Source organism: Typopeltis vanoorti, chromosome 4 (assembly GCF_054136105.1).
Source record: "Typopeltis vanoorti isolate ZY-2024b chromosome 4, IOZ_Tvanoo_1.0, whole genome shotgun sequence".
Classification (NCBI taxonomy): domain Eukaryota; kingdom Metazoa; phylum Arthropoda; class Arachnida; order Uropygi; family Thelyphonidae; genus Typopeltis; species Typopeltis vanoorti.
The window spans coordinates 124,289,752-124,308,708 of NC_143552.1; the positions used below are offsets into that span (position 1 = coordinate 124,289,752).

Below are 18,957 nucleotides of genomic sequence, written 5' to 3' on the forward strand. Positions count from 1 at the left end.
CTATAAAGAGCCACCGACCCCTACACCACCTGAACGCTCCCAAATGCTTCTGATCCCACTATAGCCTCCCCCCCAGAAGGCTTCAGCGCTCACTGGGGGGGGGGGGGGGGGGGGGCGGTACCGCCCACTTTGGGAACCTATGGTCTATTTCCAAAACTGTTTTCAGATACTGATAATATATTAACAAACAAAGAGTTTAATAATATGGAAAACAAAACTATTAAGTAAACAAGATATCAGGGGTCTACAGCTTAAAGTAGTGAATGCATTCACAGAATCAAAGTTTAGTAAGAGCAGACAATGACCCAAACCACAAAATAAAAAAAGGCATAAAAATGAATAACATTAAATTAAATTAAATATAATCATGAAATTTAATGGAGCTCACTGTGCAATCACCTTAAACCTTGAGTGCTTTCACCTAAAAAAAGGAGTCCTGGCTTAGATGTTGGTGTTTTCCCCTCTCCCTCCCCATCAATAAAGTTTTCACTGTAGTCATAAATAAACTTAACCAACTGCAAAAAAAAATTATTAAATATTAACAGGTTAATGAAATACACAGCACACATACACTGCATATGCTGTTATGCAAGTCTCCCCATTCATTATTATACACAGTATTCCTTCCACATCATCTTTTCTTCTTAAGAATCTCTCTCTCGCTTAATAAAATTACAAATCCCTTTCACTCCCATTCTATTTATTCTTCAAACCCTAGCAACACCTTCTGATATTGCATCATTTAACATGTCAGAAAGAAAGTGTGTTGTTATTGGAACATGAAGGATGTGAAGTTGTCTGCTTCTATGTACAAGTAGCCTAGCTGGGGAGATACTTAATGCACACATTTGTTTGTTCATAGTTAAGTAATAGCTTAAAACAAGAATATAATTTCTGATCGAGTTTAATCTAGTTTGTAACCAAGTGAAAAACTTTCTACACCTATATCTATAATCCAGGGTATTTTAATATGGTGTATCACCATACTACTACTTATGTATAGAAAATATGACTTCTGCATTGATTTAACTCTTGAAATCTCCACAGGCCCAACTCTTACTGAGACTTCAGTTTTAGGTTGAAACAACTAGGCTACTAGTATACAATAAACCTAGTTGTGAAGTTACTTCACGCACAAACAACTATTTGGTCGTGCTTGTATAAAAGATTAAAACAAGAATAGAATTCATCTAGTATAATTTTATCTTTTTACCATCCAAACAACTATATAGATGAAATAAATAATTTATGCTTCATATCAACATGTTATTCTAATAGCATCCATATGTTATTCAATTTTGACAGAAACATGGCAAATAATCCATGATGTGTAAACCTTGGTTTACACATCATGGATTATTTGCCTTGATATGTGTAAACACATCAAGACGAAAATGGTTAAAATAATTTTAAGGCATAAGAAAAGTAGATGGTTTCAGACAACAGTCACATTTAATATCATTTATATCTGAAAGGAATTATATTGTGGGTTATCAGTTTGACTACCATAGGCATGGATGTCTGTGAATATCTTCAAATAGAAGATGAATTTCATCATCCAGTGTGAGACCACCATTCTGATTAGTAGAGGCTAAAATAGCTTGGAGAGTTCCATGTTTGGTCTCAGAGAACAGCTTCCAAATTATTTTTTTTAAAAAAAAATACCCTTATTCCATCTTCAGTACTAACATACTCCAGGTTTGCAACTTTTCGTGGGTGAGAGTCACATTTAAAAAATTATATATCAATAACAAGCATATACTGAATTACCAAGTACAGCAGATTTTTAATTCCTGTACTGGAGTATAACAATTAAAATGTAAAGAGTTTATTTGCACAGATTTTTTTATAAGGAAAACATGGTAATCATAATGCAAATCCATACATAAATGGGAAATAATTCTGTGATGCAGTATAGGAATTAATAACTAGTTATACATTACAATGCAACTATAAAATCAGAGCAATCTATATCAGGTTACGAATTTTATTCTATGATTGACCTTTAATGAAGAGATGGATTATAGACCATTAATATGAACTTCTATATAATATCTTTTCTGGTAACATATTTTTACCATCTTATGGCCTACTGTCAAACCTTTGCAACTGAATTGCTAACTTTCTCTCTCTGGTTGCTCACTTATCATAATGGATGACTTCTTTTCTTCAGATTTCTCCACCAATGCTGGAGTACTCTCAGGTGTACTGTACTTCACCTATCATTAACCTAAAATCCTATCCAGAGTTCTGCTAATGACAGTACCCCTCTATTCCTCTTCTTCATTTGAAAATCTTGCAGTGCTCATAGATATATATCCCAAGCTAGGAGATTTTCCATAATCAGTGCCATAAAACTACCCCTCCTTGTCATATTTCAGTGGGCCAAGGACAGTCTTGCCAGCACAACCCTCTCTTATTTCATGAAAAACAGACATATTTCACCTCCCATCTTTGTTAAATATCAAGCTCTCTATGCAAGATCAGATTGGACTTCTTGGACTAACTTACAACTCTAACTTCTACTAGCATAAACACACTGATTTACAACTTTAACCTCTGCTGACATAAGCACATCACATTTATAGCTTCCTTTTACTTAACACATTATTATGAATTGGTGCAAAAACCTATCTAAAAATGCTTGATACTATTCAAAAGAGAGCAATCTGGTTCAATGGTAATCCCTTCTCCTACACTCATTTTAGTAACTTTCTTGCAGACAAACTGTTTCCACTTTATTTCTTTTCTATGGGTATTTTCATGGGCACTGTTTCTACTGAAGTGGCTGCCACCAGTCCACCACTTTTTCACTAAGTCCATAAATGCACAAGCAACTTCTGATTGACATCCATTTACTTTCCAGCTACATACATACTGAACAAACTTTTTGTCCTCCTCTTTCATTCTTTTACTTCTGTATTTTAGAAGTCTTCCTCGCCGCACAATTCTCCTTAAGGAATTCAATCTCCAGTGGTTCACCTTGACTTGGCCACTTATTCCTACATGGCACTGATATGCTAATGGTTAACATCTCATGTAGTTACTTAAAGAAAATAAAAACTGCTTTCAAATTAAATTGGAACTTGATGTGGATCACTCTGATAAATAGTTATTAATTCCCCCCCCCCATTCAATCCATTCTAATATGAATTAAATAATGGCTAGCACATGTAAGGATTGCAGAATTTATTAACTCATATACATTTCTTCCTCATTACATGTACATCATCAGGGAGAGAAGAAATGATCACTTGATACCATTCAAAATTGACATGAGTCACTTAACATGTGAATGCTGATCAATATATCTCGGTCACAGCTTAAGTGAATAGGAGAACACACTAATAAAGCTCAAAGGAAACAATGGATGACAATTTGTAATTCAAATATAGGTTACATAAATCATAAAAGAATGGTTAACCGTGATTATTTCCCAAAACTTTGAGATAGACATTAGTAAGAATGGTGGTGTAGATTTTCACAGGTTTCAGAGAAGAGGAAATCAGATCAAAATTCTATTTCAGTGCAGAATTTTGACAGCATTACAAAGAGCTCTGTGTCTAGTGTCAATGGAATGATTAGCAATGTAAGAATGTCATGTATGGGATGCTTTGATGCTTTAAAATTCTATTATTAGAATTAGAATTTATTATCTATTATTAAAAAACTATTAAATTTAAATAGTGAACTTTGAAATATATAGCATACTGTTTCAGTATCATTTTTCACCACAGCAGTTTATAAGCCATATGATTTTAATATATTTTTTGTATGTATGTGTGAAAACACATGTACACACATATTTTAGAATTAAATTATATAAAATCATTAATGAAATATATTCCATTAATTTGATAAACTTTAAAATAAATGTATAGTCATATACTTATTTTTAAAAGAAATTATATGGGGGGGGGGGGTCTGGAAAGTTCTGATAAACACCTAGAACAAAAATGATATTAAAGTAACTGATATAACCACAAGAAAGAACATACAAGGATATAAGAACATAAGTTACTGTCATAACCCTGCTACTAGTATGTTCTTTCTTGTGGTTATATCAGTTGCTTTGTATTCATCATAGCTACTGTAAGCGGTCCAGGAGGCTTGGTACTTTGGTACGCCTTGTTTGAGACATTAGCTTCATGTTACCTGTGATTCACCTCTGGGGCTTCTTGTGTCTGAAGCACCAGCAATGTACCACTACTGGTGGGGGGGGGGTGCACAGGAAGGCTGTCTTCCAATCCCATGTTCTCCAGTTTATGCAACAACAGCCTTTTGTGTGGTATCCTATCAGATGCCTTACACAAATCTGACATTTGCCTTCCTGGTTGACTGAGTGGTTAGCGTATCTGCTCTTCAGCCAAAAGGCTGTGGGTTCGAATCCCGTCGTGAGCATGGATGTTTGCGATTGTCTGTGGAAATACTAGTGGTGGTGGGTAGGCCGTTGGTGTAGTTGCGGTTAGTTGTAGCTGGTGAATTGAGTGGTGGAGATGGAGTTGTAGAGTAGGTGCCCTCCCTTGATGAGTCTTTGGACTCCCTGTAGGTGTTACATAATAATAATAATAGTAATAAAATGTCTGGGAAAGAAGGGCACACACTAACATTATAGACACCCAGCTAAACTCTATCATGCACACAATTAGTGGGACAGTCAGAAGCACCCCTCTCTCCTGGCCTCCTGTCCTATCTAACATTGCTTCACCAAACATACGGAGAAGACAAGCCTCGATTAAAGAATTTAATAAAGCAATGAGCAATCCACTCCTTGCACCAGACTTTCATAAATCCACCTAGTCTTCACCTAAAATCTAGAAAGCCTTTCTAGTCCATGGACAAACTCTCTTCAACTGCCCTGCCATCAACACCTGACATGTGGAAAGAATACTAGTCCAACAATCTCCCAACAAACGGCTTCCTGGTAGAAGATCCCTGTGCTCTGCAGCCTGGTTTTGCTCTTCCTAGGAAAATTTGGTCATCAATCAACAGGATCAGAACTAACCAGGGCAGATGTGGCTACCTACTACATAAATGGAGGCTGTTAGACTACCCTTATTGTGATTGTTCTCCCGTGGCTCAGACGATTACTCATATTGTGAATGACTGCCCAAGGTGCCAATTTCATGGTGGTGGCCTACAGGACATCCACAAGGTGACGGTGAGGCCTTGGATTGGCTTTCCAGACTGGACATTGACCTGTAGCTGTTCTGCATTCCTTTTGCCATAAGAATAAATAAATCAGTTGCTTTAATATCATTTTTGTTCTAGGTGTTTATCAGAACTTTCCAGATCCTCTCCCCTCTTCGAAATTACAAAGAAAGGGAGATAAAACTAAGAGAGTATATCAAACACACTACTAATAATTAGTAGCACTCCAGTCAGCTTTTATGAAAACCTGAAAATGAAAAACATACTTCTAATTAAGGGATTACTCCTTAGTATCATGATAAGGTTATTTTAGCATTCAAAAAAAATGCCCTAATTGGCTAATGATACATAGTTTAGCAACATAAGGAGCCTCCGTAGCTCAGTCAGTATAGACAAAGCCCTTTGGTTGGAAAGACCTGGATTCAATTTCCATCAGTGATGTGAGGAACCTTTATCTGGCCTCTTTAGACTAAAAATAGCTAGCCAGTCTCATACAGAGAAAGGGGGTTTTTCATCCTCCAGAATGGGCAAACTGGTCCGTGAACACACTCATCTACAGACATAGGACACACCAGGGGGAATAGGGCTAACCACCTTATCCTTGATACGGTAGTAGTTAAATGTAGAAAATCCTCGACGCTGCAAGGTAAAAGAGGAGGGAAGGAATATTAGCAACATAAGCATTCTTTGCTTTTTACCACAGCAGGAAGAAGCAATAGTGCGTGATCAACGCTCATATTACATGTTTCTTAATTCCTACAAGTTGTTCAGATACTGTATCACAAAAATCAGTCCTTAATCCATCCAACAGGAACTACTGTTAATATGACAACTCTATGAAGGCTCAAGAACTGTCACAAAAGATTCACTAAATTTACTATGCCTGTTGTATTTCTCCTTTAACTGTTTAATATATTCACCACTATCTGATATGTTACGCTTACCCATAATGTTACTTTATTGAAGAAATTTGTTATTTATTATTATTTTTTTTAATGCAACTCCCACCCACAAAAAGTTGTAAATCTATAGCACATTAGTACCATGGGTAGAATTAAAGATCTTTTCTGTTTTTATTAATGTTATATATGAACATGCAATATATATATGTTTACATCATCAAATTCCTGATATGTACCCTCAGGGGTACAGGATATCATGACAGTACTAACTACATCTATCAATTCATCTGGATCTGGGTCTTCCTCCGAGTCTTTTTCCTATCATTCTAGCAAAAAAAGTACTTGTTTTTCTAACCTTTCTTCTACCATTCTGTTTAAGTGACCACACTACCTCAGATTAGCTCTGCTAATACATTACTGAATACTAACAATATCATGTTCTCTCCTAATATCTTCATTTTTAATGTGATACTACCATTGATACCATCTGTTCACTCTATAATCTTTTTCAGAACTCTCATATCTGTGTTCTCCAGTCTTTGATCAAGTATTTTATTTCTAACACAGCTCTCAGATTCATAATTAAAACCACTGGTTTTGACACAGTTTTGTATACTGCTAGTTTAGAGTTTTGGAATAATTTCTCTTGTTCCAAATAAATTTAGCACTTCACGACAAGGCTACGTGTATATAGAGGCTGATGACCTCACATCAATTGCCTTATTATCCCATAATTCAAAGCACACATACTTTTGGACATGTGTTATGGGAATGGTCACTACCCAAAATTAGGGGAATGAACAGATGCATCAACAGTATAATCATATTTATAATAGAGATGTTTACATCGTTAGCATTTAGGAAGAAAGTTAGCAATAAACTATTTTGTGTAGTACTATCCCATACAATGAGTACATATCAAAAAGTTTACTCAGCTATTATATTTGCAACCTGTAAATCTTTCACAAATTAGTTGTGGCAATTGTTTCAGAATTTTAACAATTAACCAGTACCTTAAACATATTTCTTCTTTGAAATTATACATAAAATTCTTTCCTTCATGCTTACACGGTGATCAGAATACATTATGACAAAATTATGGAGACAACTACTGTGTTAGAGCAAAACGTTAGTTTAATATAAACCAAGATGAACACTCGATGTTTTGACCTTCATATCAAGGTCATCATCTGGAGCATACACATATATACAAAGAAACAAGCTGCACTACAATCTACATGGTTTTCTAAAAAAAAAAACCTTTACTACATCAAAGCTAGAATCCTAAAGTAAAAGTATAGGGGGTGGGGTTTCCCGCCAGAGGTCAGGCCAATAATTGTTGTAACAGTTGGTCAGTAACTTTAGCAAACTATGTAGTTGTAGCACAGCTTGTTTCTTTGTATATGTGTGTATGCTCCAGATGATGACCTTGATATAAAGGTCGAAACGTTGAGTGTTCATTTTGGTTTATATTAAGCTAAAGTTTTGCTGTAACATGATAGTTGTTTCCATAATTTTTCATAATGTATACATAAAATTGTACTCGACCTGTAATTGGCAAACTGATTTAAACCCACTTTTCCATTTCAGCTGGTCTCATCAGCAAACGTTTGAACAAATAAATTTGCTTAATTTGTTCAAGCATTTACCGATTTGTCAGGTATTTTCAATGAAACATTCACTGTGGATGAAAGAAAATATGATTGTACTTGAATAATTTACCAATACAACTAAAATCAATATGTACAAATCTGAGTTAACCAGCATCTGAAAACAATATGGTACTTACATTAAAAAAAAAAAGTTTAACACTTTAAAACTGCTACATTAATTAGTTGAATTAGAAACAAAAATTATCAAAAACAAAACAAAACAGAATTTAATATTCAGTGTAAATATTTATTGTAATGTACTCATATACATTATGTAGTGTATTAATATTTATATATTACAACTTTTACAATTGCAAACAAATTTACACTTAAGAAAAGAAACAAAGCTTTACTAAGCTGATATGAATTAATAATTTGGTTTTCACTTTTGAACATATACAAATTAGAAAACAATCAACAAGTCACAGACAGTCCCATTTAATCAAACATTGCATTACCATTTACATACATCAGCAGATTGTTTCATCTAAACACAATAAAAGTATAGCAAAAGCAGCACTAAGAAAAAAGTTGTTTTTTTTATTTAAATTATTTCCTAAATTATTTAACGGGTATATTTTATTTAAAATATTTACCATCTTCATAATAAGGTTGATAAATATGTTATAATATTTTTTGGAAAATGCATTACAATTAATACCAGCAATTAGTATGAATTAAATCAGTATCAGAAAAAAGAAGAAAGGAATTTTTAATTTTTCAATTTGAAAATTAGAAAACATTTAATTTCAAAACTAGAAGAACAATAAGCCAACATTTTCTTATAAAAGCTCTTACTCTTTGGACATGAATGCACACTTTGTAACATTTATAACAGTAACAGTATGCACACATCTTCCCAGATGTGAGCAAGATCGGATGTGTTTAAACAGGAGGAGGAGGCACTGCATGTCAACCCAAGTTATTTATGTGGTGCTTAGGAATTAAAACAAATGATCAATTTATTCAAACACATTTCTGAAATCAACAAACCAAGTCTTCTTTCATTTGTTCTCCAATTCTATGCAGCTGATCTTGTGCATTTTCATTTGGCACACTAAGGTACTTTAGATGAAGTATCTATCCTTACACATATATCCAAACAAACAAAATAAAAAAAATAAAATGTGATGAATATATCAGTGTTTGAATTCTGTTTTATGTTTCAATTTTATTCCCTTTGAATGCATTTTTAAGAAATAAAATAATACAATTTCTAACCTATAAACATTACGGCAGTCATTTTCTATTTCTTTTAAGGATAAAAAAACTAGTTAATATCTATAAAGCAATGCCTCCTCTTTACATATATATATATATATATATATATATCATACACAGACAAACTGACTACGTCTAAAAGTTCACTTATGCAATTAAATATGGCATTTGTATTTGTTCTTAATTTTCCACTTATAGTGAACACAAACTAGTACCATGAACTTCAATATATATATATATATTCCAGATAGTGACTATGAAAACTCATTCTTTAAATTATCAACTTGCTTAAAATAGTCTGTATTCCTCACACTTTGTCCACGTGAAGTGATGATGGGTAATGAGCATTCCATTTCTTTTAACTAAACATAAAAAAGTCTCACTTTTGATGTACTGACTAGTAGATCATCATCAAAGAATTTAGTTTCGATTATGACATTTCCACTGAAAGCAAAAGTAAAAAACAAATTATTTTTTCAATATCTATGACAATTATTATAATAACAATTTAATACTAAACTTTTAAGAACTTTTTCAACCTCAGATAAGGACAGAAACATTTTCCCACAAATCTTGGAGTTTCCATCCTACAGAAACAGGCAACCTGGTCAGAAGAATACATAATTAATACGTACATCATACAATTAATAGGAGGACTGAGTAGAGTCAATTGGACTGCAGAATGGTGGTGTCAAGTCTGCAAAATAGCTTCTCACAATGAGCCCTTGAACTGCATGGAGGTCAGTAATAATAATAAACAAGAGAAAACTGAAGGTCCAGATTAATATGAAATCAGTTTCTCAGATCAGTAATGAAATCAGTTTTTCAATTTGCACCAATAAAGGTATTCCAAAATGTTGAGGTTATTACTTTCTATCTGTACTTATAATTAATTAGTTATAACAGATGCCACTTACAGCATCTTATTATTATATGTCCAGATCAGTTCAGTTCATCAAAGCTACTGCCAGTTTAGTGAAGACTGCTATGGGCAAGCCTGTATAGCAGTAGAAACAATGTTGCACGTGTTGTACAGATAAGTCTTGTTTTCATAAATATTTTTGGTAATAACTTACTTTCTTTAGACTGTAATGTTGTGTGTGTGTTTCAGAAATTTAATGCAGGATATCATTTAGAAAGTATTTTTTCATGGCACCAATGCATATAAGGAAAATGGTAGAGTGTGTCATAAACATTTCACGTGTGAGTGCAAGAAATGGAGTCATGTGGAAAGCAGGAAAATGAAATTATGAATATTATGATGTAAAGAAAGCAAAAAATATTATGGAGAATATGAAAATAGTGACAGTGCATGAAATATGAATGATAGCATGAAAGAAGTGGTTTGAAAATAATGTGAATGATGAGGTGACAGTAAGGAGTGAAATAGTGTGTTTATGCTGCATCCTTCATAGGACAAAACCATAGCTAGTGACTGGAGAAACGATTGCTATGTGGTACAGCAGGCAGAAGAATGAAAGAAAAAGTGAATGAAGAAAGTATGAAGATGTGAGAAATTGGAAATGAGGAGACAGTTTGTATAGAGATTCGATGATAAGAAGTATACTTAGTGAGAAAGTCACAAAAGCATGTTTCCCAGGTGCAAAAATCAAGGATGTTAGTGAAGCTGCTAGTTTGCAGAAAGGAGAAGTGAGAGTTGACTGTTTTGGCAGGGACAAATTATTTGAAAGGGGAGAAATGTGCAATGAGAAAAGATATTAAAAAAAGTTGCTAAAAAAAGTGAAAATGAAGAGTAAGGAAGTAAAGATTGTGTATATGTATGATTGATTTAACTTTTATCGGTGCAAGGACAGCAAAGGTCATACTGCATTACAGCAGTACACAAGGTGTTAATAAATAGTCATAAAGGGATAAATTAGTAAATAATATGTATGTACTGTTATATTCTCTTATTTTGTTCTGGTTCTATTTTTTTATTTGCTTATCCTTTATTATAATTTCTTTATATAGAGATCTATGTGTACTTCTGCTGCTTATATTGTCACGTGCGTGAATTAAATTAACACAAGGAATGTCTTTGAGTAGAGCCAATTCCTTAGTTGCAAAAAATCTGGAGTTACCTCCTCTTAAGATCCTGTGAAATGTATTTGTTCTGCTGCTCCACCCAGAGCCCTTAGATTGGAAAACTTCTCAGTCAAGGAGTGAACTCTCAGACAGGCACTTGATCAATCATTCTACATATATACCTAGTTTCCAAATATCAATACCTTCTGTATTTAACATTGTTTGCAGTCGTGGTCGTAACTAAACAATTAACTTCCGCTTAGATCCAAATTTTTATGAGTGGTGCATTGGATTCATTAAATCAGGCAACTAATTAGGTAAAAGCACAAGGATTTATTAAGAAAATTCATATTATACATTTCAACAAAATATTTACACTTAATTAAGCTAATGTATTCCGAGATTAGAGAAAATAACATGTAATAAACTGTAATCTATACAGAAAGACCTTAACAAGAAACATTACTATCAAATTTTAGTGGTATGCTCTTTCAATTCCTTTATCTACAATTTTCTTCAGGCATTAGTTTAACTATCTGTGCCTAACGATATGCTATAACACATCAAACTTAATTAACATTCACAACATACAGTGAAACACAATACTAGATCTGAAGCACTCATCTATTTGAATATATATTACAGTCCTGCCTATAAATTAATTAGAGTTCTATTAATGAGTGTCGTTGTTCTCTAACACACAACAATTCTTCTTTCTATACAAAAATAACTAAAGGTTTGTACATTACCAGATCCATGATTTCATCAAGCTTTTCTCTCAACCTTTAATTTCTTGTCTTCAGTATATTAACTCTTTGTCCGGACTGTTGATTCTCCTGGGCCTGGCTTGGATCTCGGTATAACGATCTTTCCTCTCTGGTGTAGATGGGAATAGTTCAGCCTAGGTTGGTCCACATAGTACTGCACATCGATCAACTTACGCAGGCTTCCTCAGCACACTGACGAAACTGCACTCATTTAGCTTGCTACTTGGCTGCTACTTCTCCATCTGTACACCGCTACGTTGAACCTTTCATCTGCTTGTCATCGTGAATGACTCAGGTGGCAACCCTTGAATGACAAGCGCCTATGTCGAACCCGAGAACAAGAGAGCCCTGCTGGGTGGTCCCAGCTCTTATATATCTACCCCTAATGGCACCCTTTTTGCGTCACGTATTTCCACACTGTACTCAATTCTTCTGCACGCGGGTCTTGCCTTCTCCCATAGCGTCTCCCACAAACCCCGCGAATGCTACGTGCTCCGTACGTACGTGACTGCTTTAGGATATTTCACTAATCCTGGTGTCTGGCTCGTGAACTTTGAACTTGTATTACTACTTGGCTATACATAACTTACCAAAACTTTCTTTCATTGCTAATATACAAAGTTAGTAGTAATTTCATATAATAATAGTAATTTCTTCCATTGCTAATATACACAGCTACATAGTAACTTCATATAATACATAGGTATCAACATTTTTCAAAATATGTTACTTTACAGATTTTTAAGTTATTCAAATTTTTACCTAGATACAAGCATATTCCCTTTGTGCTTTAAACTTGTTAAATCCCAAATGAGATAGTTCTTATTGAAATATCTTCATTCAAGATTTAACAGTACAAAAAATTTGTTCAGCAATGCAGTATCTGCATATAAATAGAATTTATTATCAAATGTGTTTGTATAAAATAATTCTTTGTAAAAAATTAAAAATGTCATGCAATTTGCCTGAATCTGATAACATCTGTCAGAGTGTATATGGCTTGGCTACAGTAGATAAGTACAAATTTCATTCCTCTCACATATGAAGTGCTGACACTCCACCAGAATATGACAAATGATAAGATGTGTTGCATTTTTCATACATAGGTGAGTCATCAGTACATAAGAATGTGTAAGATGAGTGTGACTTATGTGAAGCCTAGCAAGAACAACTCCCTCTCTTCTGTTTCTACACTGACTAGACTACCAATGCTTAATTTCAGGCTTAATATTATGCAATTTGTTTGTCAGTACTTCCTGCCATGATGACTGCCACTGGGCAATTAGCTTTGATCTTATAAAATGTCTGTACAGGGAACTGTCAAACAGTACATGGTAAAAGTAGCTGTTCTAGCAGTCGCATCTGCAATCTCATTTCCCTTAATTCCAATGTGGTTGGATATCCAGCACAACTTAACCTCAAATTAAGGGTCTTCATTTTGTACAACAGTTATAACACTTAACAAAGTACTGGTGTTGATTATGCATAGGAGAGAAGTAGCCTGTAAAGAACTCAGAGTCTGCACAAATTACACACTTTTGGTAGTTCTCTTTTATATGAACAAGTGCAAGCAGAATTGCATGCAACTCTGCTGTATAATTACTGGAATTGAGTGGGATCTGAATGGAGATAATAAAATCAGGAAACACAACAACAGCAGCACAGCCAACCAAAAGGACATATGGCAGTCTGACATGTGCAATATTGAGCTTCATAATGCAGAGAAAAAAGACTAGTCCATGTAGGAAGATAAAGACAAAGCAATGAAGATCAATTTGCATCCCATTCAGTTGACGATAGTGTGTGAAGGAGATTTAATGCTCTCTTCTGCTTTTCTCTTAGTTGACAAATATGCGCAAGGAATGTAAGTTTTCTGTCAAAGATGAGTAACAAGAACTTAGTTTCTGTTGCTGGAGTAACAGTTTGTCCCATTCTTAATTCAGGATCTAGGCAAAGAGTGCATTTTTGGCAGAAGTGTACACAGTTTTTTCAGCTGAAAACTTAAACCCATTACTGAGAGCCCATGAAGAGACATGATCGATTGCTTGTTGAAATTGTTTTTCAATTACCCTCATGTTACAAGAGTGACAGTAAATTGTGAAGTCATCAACATATAGAGCATGTGTAGCAATCTACAGTGGGAGGAAGTTGTCTGACACTTTTTGATAACAAAAAGTGTCATACTTAAGATAGCACCTTGGGGAACATCCTGTTCTTGATGATATGGCTGCAATAGACATACTTCCCACTCTACTTCGAAAATTCAGCTAGACAGAAAGTTTTTAATAAATACAGGAAGGTGTCCTCTGAGATCTTAGTTATGGAGATCTTTCAGAGGAGATCCACAGAAGATGATGGAAGATGTTTTATCATTTCATAACGGATGTCATCAGGACCTACTGCATTGGAGACCTACTAAAAATTTAGCTGCTGTTTCCCTTGTTGGTCTTTCAATATTAAAAATTTAGGAGAATATGAAGGTGTTGTTGAGAATGGAATTGAGGCTGTCGCTGTCTGGACAATACAATCTGTTACATACTCGACTGCTTCACTCACTGATGTTTGACGGACTGTATCAGCATTAAATTTGGCAAGGTGGTCACAGCCTGGCCCGTTTTCTAGAATCAAAATAGGAGAGCATGGTTCCTGTGAAGACAATGAAGACAGAATATCCATTATTCAAATAGGAGAGGTCATTACTGTCAAATGATACAACCTCATCCATTTGTTTTGGCACTACTCCCACAGACTGTTGTGCTGATTAAAGTAACCCAGTTTCAATTTAAGATTATCAAATTCCACCTCATTTATCTCATAACCAGGTGGTACATAAATTGAACATACTGTAATAAGAAATCCAACAGATAAGTGAATCGCTACTACTTCCAGAGTATTAAGCTGGACATGATGGAAAAGAATATGAATGCCTACGAGAACAGCTACTCAATCACAAGAAGCACCATCTCCAGTTCTGTCCATGCATACAACAGAGAAATTCCTTAAGGTCAAGTCCTCACTAAGTTTTAAATATGTTTCCTACAAAAAGGTTTGTATTTCTGTAGCAAAATCTTAATATCATCAATATTCTTTCGAAACCTATGACGGTTCCATTGTAAAAATTTTCCTATTGTTTTGGCTTTGTAGACTTGTCAGATTTTAAGGAGATTTACCTCTATCAGTAATAAATTTAGTTTAATCCTTTATCAACATCTCCTTTCAACATCTTTACCTCTATCAGGTTTATATCCATCAAATGATTTCAGGAAGTATGAATGGCTCAATATCCATCTCTTCCTCTGGAAAAAAATTAAATACATTATCTGATGTGCCAAGGATCAGTTGGTAATTAATAATTGGTAAGATTAATTTACTTTCAGTGGATATCGAAGTATCCATTTTTTCAGTGGAGGTGTCTGGTGGTTTATCTTTAAGTGATATCCTTGCCATAATTTTTTCACCATTTTTGAAGTTGTTTCTGGAGTGAGGCCATATGTCATGTGATGCACTCAACAGAGAAGCATTAACAATCATAAAGTTCAGATATGATGAATTTATTAGATGGTGGGATAGACATACGAGTTTGAGTTGCTGTTGATATTTTGTTAACTGTAACCTTCTCAGCATAAGAGGGTCTCAGGATAGTTATGATGGTGGCTAACTTCTTTTTGCATCTTGATATGATATATTCTGATCTGTTAATCTTTTGTATTTCTTTTTCATCTTTCCACTTCACATGCATGGGAGTAAGCTGAATGATCTCCCTGACAAATTAACATATTTAGCTTTCTTTGCAGAGCAAGGTTTGTTATCATGCTCATTACTACCACATCAGGCACAGATGGAAGAGCCATGACAGGCAGTTTGGACATGTCCGTATTTCTGACATTTCAAGCATCTTAGTGGATTAGGGATGTACAGTCTAACAGGACAGTCGAGATACCATACTTTTACAGATGGTGGAGGCTTAGATGTATCAAAAGTAAGGATGATGTTCCTGGTTGGAACTAAATGACCATTCCTATGGATCAGGTTGTGCCTCATACCTGTCACTCCCTGATTTTTAAGTTTCAAACATATCTCATCGTATTTCAAACATACCCCCCCCCCGCTAGTAGTGTTGCCTTGTGGTACATTGTTGGTGTTTCAGAACAAAAGGAGCCCCAGAAATTAATCACAGACAACAAGAAGCTAATGTCTCAAACAAGGCGTCCAAAGGTTTCCAAGCCTCCTGGACTACTCACAATCATGATGAATCCACCATCTGTAAAAGTAGGGATCTCAACTGTCCTGTTAGACTGTACATCCCTAATCCACTAAGATGCTTGAAATGTCAGAAATATGGACTTTTTTTTATTTTGTTTGGTGCCAGAGCTCCCCCACCTACCACAGACCCATGCACGATGCTCACTGACTGTACTCAGGAGTGTGATGCCAGGGTACCCCAGAAGCTATACCAGCACCACAGCAAGCCTTAGGTCCCGACCCCAGACCATAGAGTGAGAGATTTACTGCAACACCTGATCCTTGCAGACAAGCCCATTGGCCAATTGAAATGGCTGGGCTATATCCAAGATTACCTGTCTTGATGAATCAGAGACCAAAATAGTGCAAGACTACCAGATCCCCCTTCCAGATGTCCATGGGTCACACTGCATGGCAAACATGGTGGCAGAGTGTCAGATCCCAGTGATGGAGGTCTGGAAGAATTGATAGTAAAGCCTCAGAAGAAGTAGAACAAAAAATATGGGATGAACAGCAATGAGAAAGAATGAAAAAGGCCAGTACTATCACTGAGAGATCTCTCCTCCACCACCACAAACAGGTGCCAAACCCCTTCCCCACGGGGAAGGGTGTGTAAGAGGAATAATGTACAGCAGTTTATAGATACATGGAATGAATTTCATGGATGACGGACTACATTTGAATGGTTTGGGGGTCAGATGTTTGGAAAAACTGCTGCTTAGAGTTCCAAAATGCAAAGCCAGGGAAACTAGAAATGGGGGAGGGGATTCAATTAAGTATATGTCTAGCAGAAATGATTATGCAATGGTGAAAGCAATCTCACATCGTTCAGATCTGAATGGGTTGATGATGAAATTACACAAGGGTAATTATGGGTCCAAAGGGATGTTGAAATACATGTACACGAATGCTTGAAGTATCAGAAATAGGGCGAGGAGTTTTTGGCATTGTCAGTTCAACTTTGCCAAAAATTATAGGTATTGGTGAGACCTGGTTGACAGAAAATGATTTTTTTTTTTTAATGTTATTATGAACAAACTGGTGTTCCACAAGAATTCATCTTGAATTACATCAGGAATCTGTTTTACTTAAAGAACCCAACAAATTCAGTTTAGTAAGCCATGCATTATCTACAAAACACAGGATTCACTGGAACAAAACCAAAATGTTGCACAAAAGCTATTTTCTTCTGAAAAGACTGTACAAGGAAAGCTGTGAAGCACACATTCATAACCCAAACCTAAAACAAAAACAATTGCCTAAAACTTTCTCAATTTTGGGAGGTTATACTGACTATGCTGCTCACCATTCATGTGTTCCTTAATTTGTAATTAATTTTTGTTTATATTTAAAAATAATTTATTACATAAATTATTTTTTTGGAATTTATTTTGGATATCTATTGATGCAGCCGATAGCACACATAATATCACGCACTTTCAATTGAATCATTGTTCTCTTTTTTGTTTTCCTATAATTGTATTGAGAATGGCTATGAAACTTCCAGTAATAATATTTTATGAAGAAAATTATATTTATCCCTGTAATTACAGGGATAAAATGTAAAAGGTATTGTATTTTTAGGGAGGATAGAGGGAATTAGCACAGGAGGTGGGTAATTCTAATGTTAGCTGAATACTACAACCAACAAAATTAGAATTAAAGATTTTAGGTCTGGGAGGAAATGATTAATTTAAGGCTGTATGGTGTAAGATAGAGGCCAATATGACAAAATATGTTGTTTGCTGCTACAGAGGAGATCTACAGAAAGATGCCATGCATTGACAGATTAGCACAATGACTGCAGGTCTGGATCTGGTAATAGCATATATCCATAACCAAAGCTCTGCTTCCAATCGGGGAGAGAGAGAGACCATGCAGTTTTTTTGGGAAGTTGCTAAACATGTGGAATTCTCTGTCAAGAATGGATTTATGTTGAACTATAAAGCTGGTAATTATGATAGTCTCAGGAGGCATCTTGAAGCAGTGCCTTGGCTTGAGAAGTTACAAGGAAAGAATGTCAGCAGTGCATCGGAAGTGGTCAGAGAATATTTGAGGGAAACAGTATCAGACTGCTTACCTCGAGTTAGGATGATAAACCATGTGGGGGTTAAGTGGTATGAGTAGAAATATAAAGCAAACGCTGCAAAAAAAAAGAAATCACTGTGGAGGGAATATAAAAAAAAAGGTGATCAGCATACTCATTGAGTAGTACAAGGTGGCAAGAAGGAAGACTAGTGGCAAGAAAGGCCAAAACTAATTATTATGGAAAAAAATTAGCTAAACAGGCCAAAGTAAATCCAAAGGAGTCCTTTCATTATGTAGCACGTAAGAGGAAAAATTACTATGGAAAGTTGACTAATCAATGTGGATGGTAGGAAGGTGACAGAGGCAGAATAAATAGTTAAGTTGCTGAGTCAGGTAAAGATTTTTGCAGTTGCTAATGTGACAGTGACTGATGTCAAAACTGAGGTAGATGAACAGGAAGTGTTGAGCATATTTTCTAACAGAAACTTGGGTTTTTCATCCGGCATACAGACAAATCAGCCCTTTAGAACATATGCAATTTACAGACAAAAATACTAGCTGTGGTGGTGGTTGTGATGGTGTTGATGTAGGTGATTGGTAATAGAGGTTCGGTGTAGTAGTGGAGGCGGAGTGTTGTATAGTAGGTGTCCTCCCGCAATGAGTCTTCGGACTACTTGGAGGTGTCACAAATAATAATAATAATAATATTGAAAAATATCAATGTGAATACAGCAGTGGGACTAGATGGCATGTCAGCCCATGTACTGCGTGAATTTGCAAGAAAATCAGCATTGCCGCTGATGAAGTTGTTCAATATAAGTCTCAGCTCTGGCAAGGATCCAAGTGAGTGGAAATAGGGTAAGACAGTTCCATTACATAAAGATGGCTCCAAGACAGAAGTAGCAAACTACTGACAAATTAATATATCCAGAGTAGTTGTTAAAGTATTGGAAAATTGGTTAAAGGTAA

The 18,957-nt window shown here is 35.2% G+C and overlaps 1 protein-coding gene across 1 annotated transcript in view; it reads right to left on the reverse strand.

Annotated features, from left to right (window-relative positions):
* Positions 1-7,933: 7,933 nt before the first annotated feature.
* The window catches only part of PrBP (Prenyl-binding protein), a 132,302-nt gene continuing 121,278 nt past the window's right edge, over positions 7,934-18,957 (reverse strand). The window contains exon 6 of the mRNA XM_090391445.1: positions 7,934-9,370. Within this exon, the coding sequence (XP_090247571.1) occupies positions 9,289-9,370 (82 nt within the window). The 3' untranslated portion in view covers positions 7,934-9,288. The remainder of the gene's footprint in view (positions 9,371-18,957) is intronic.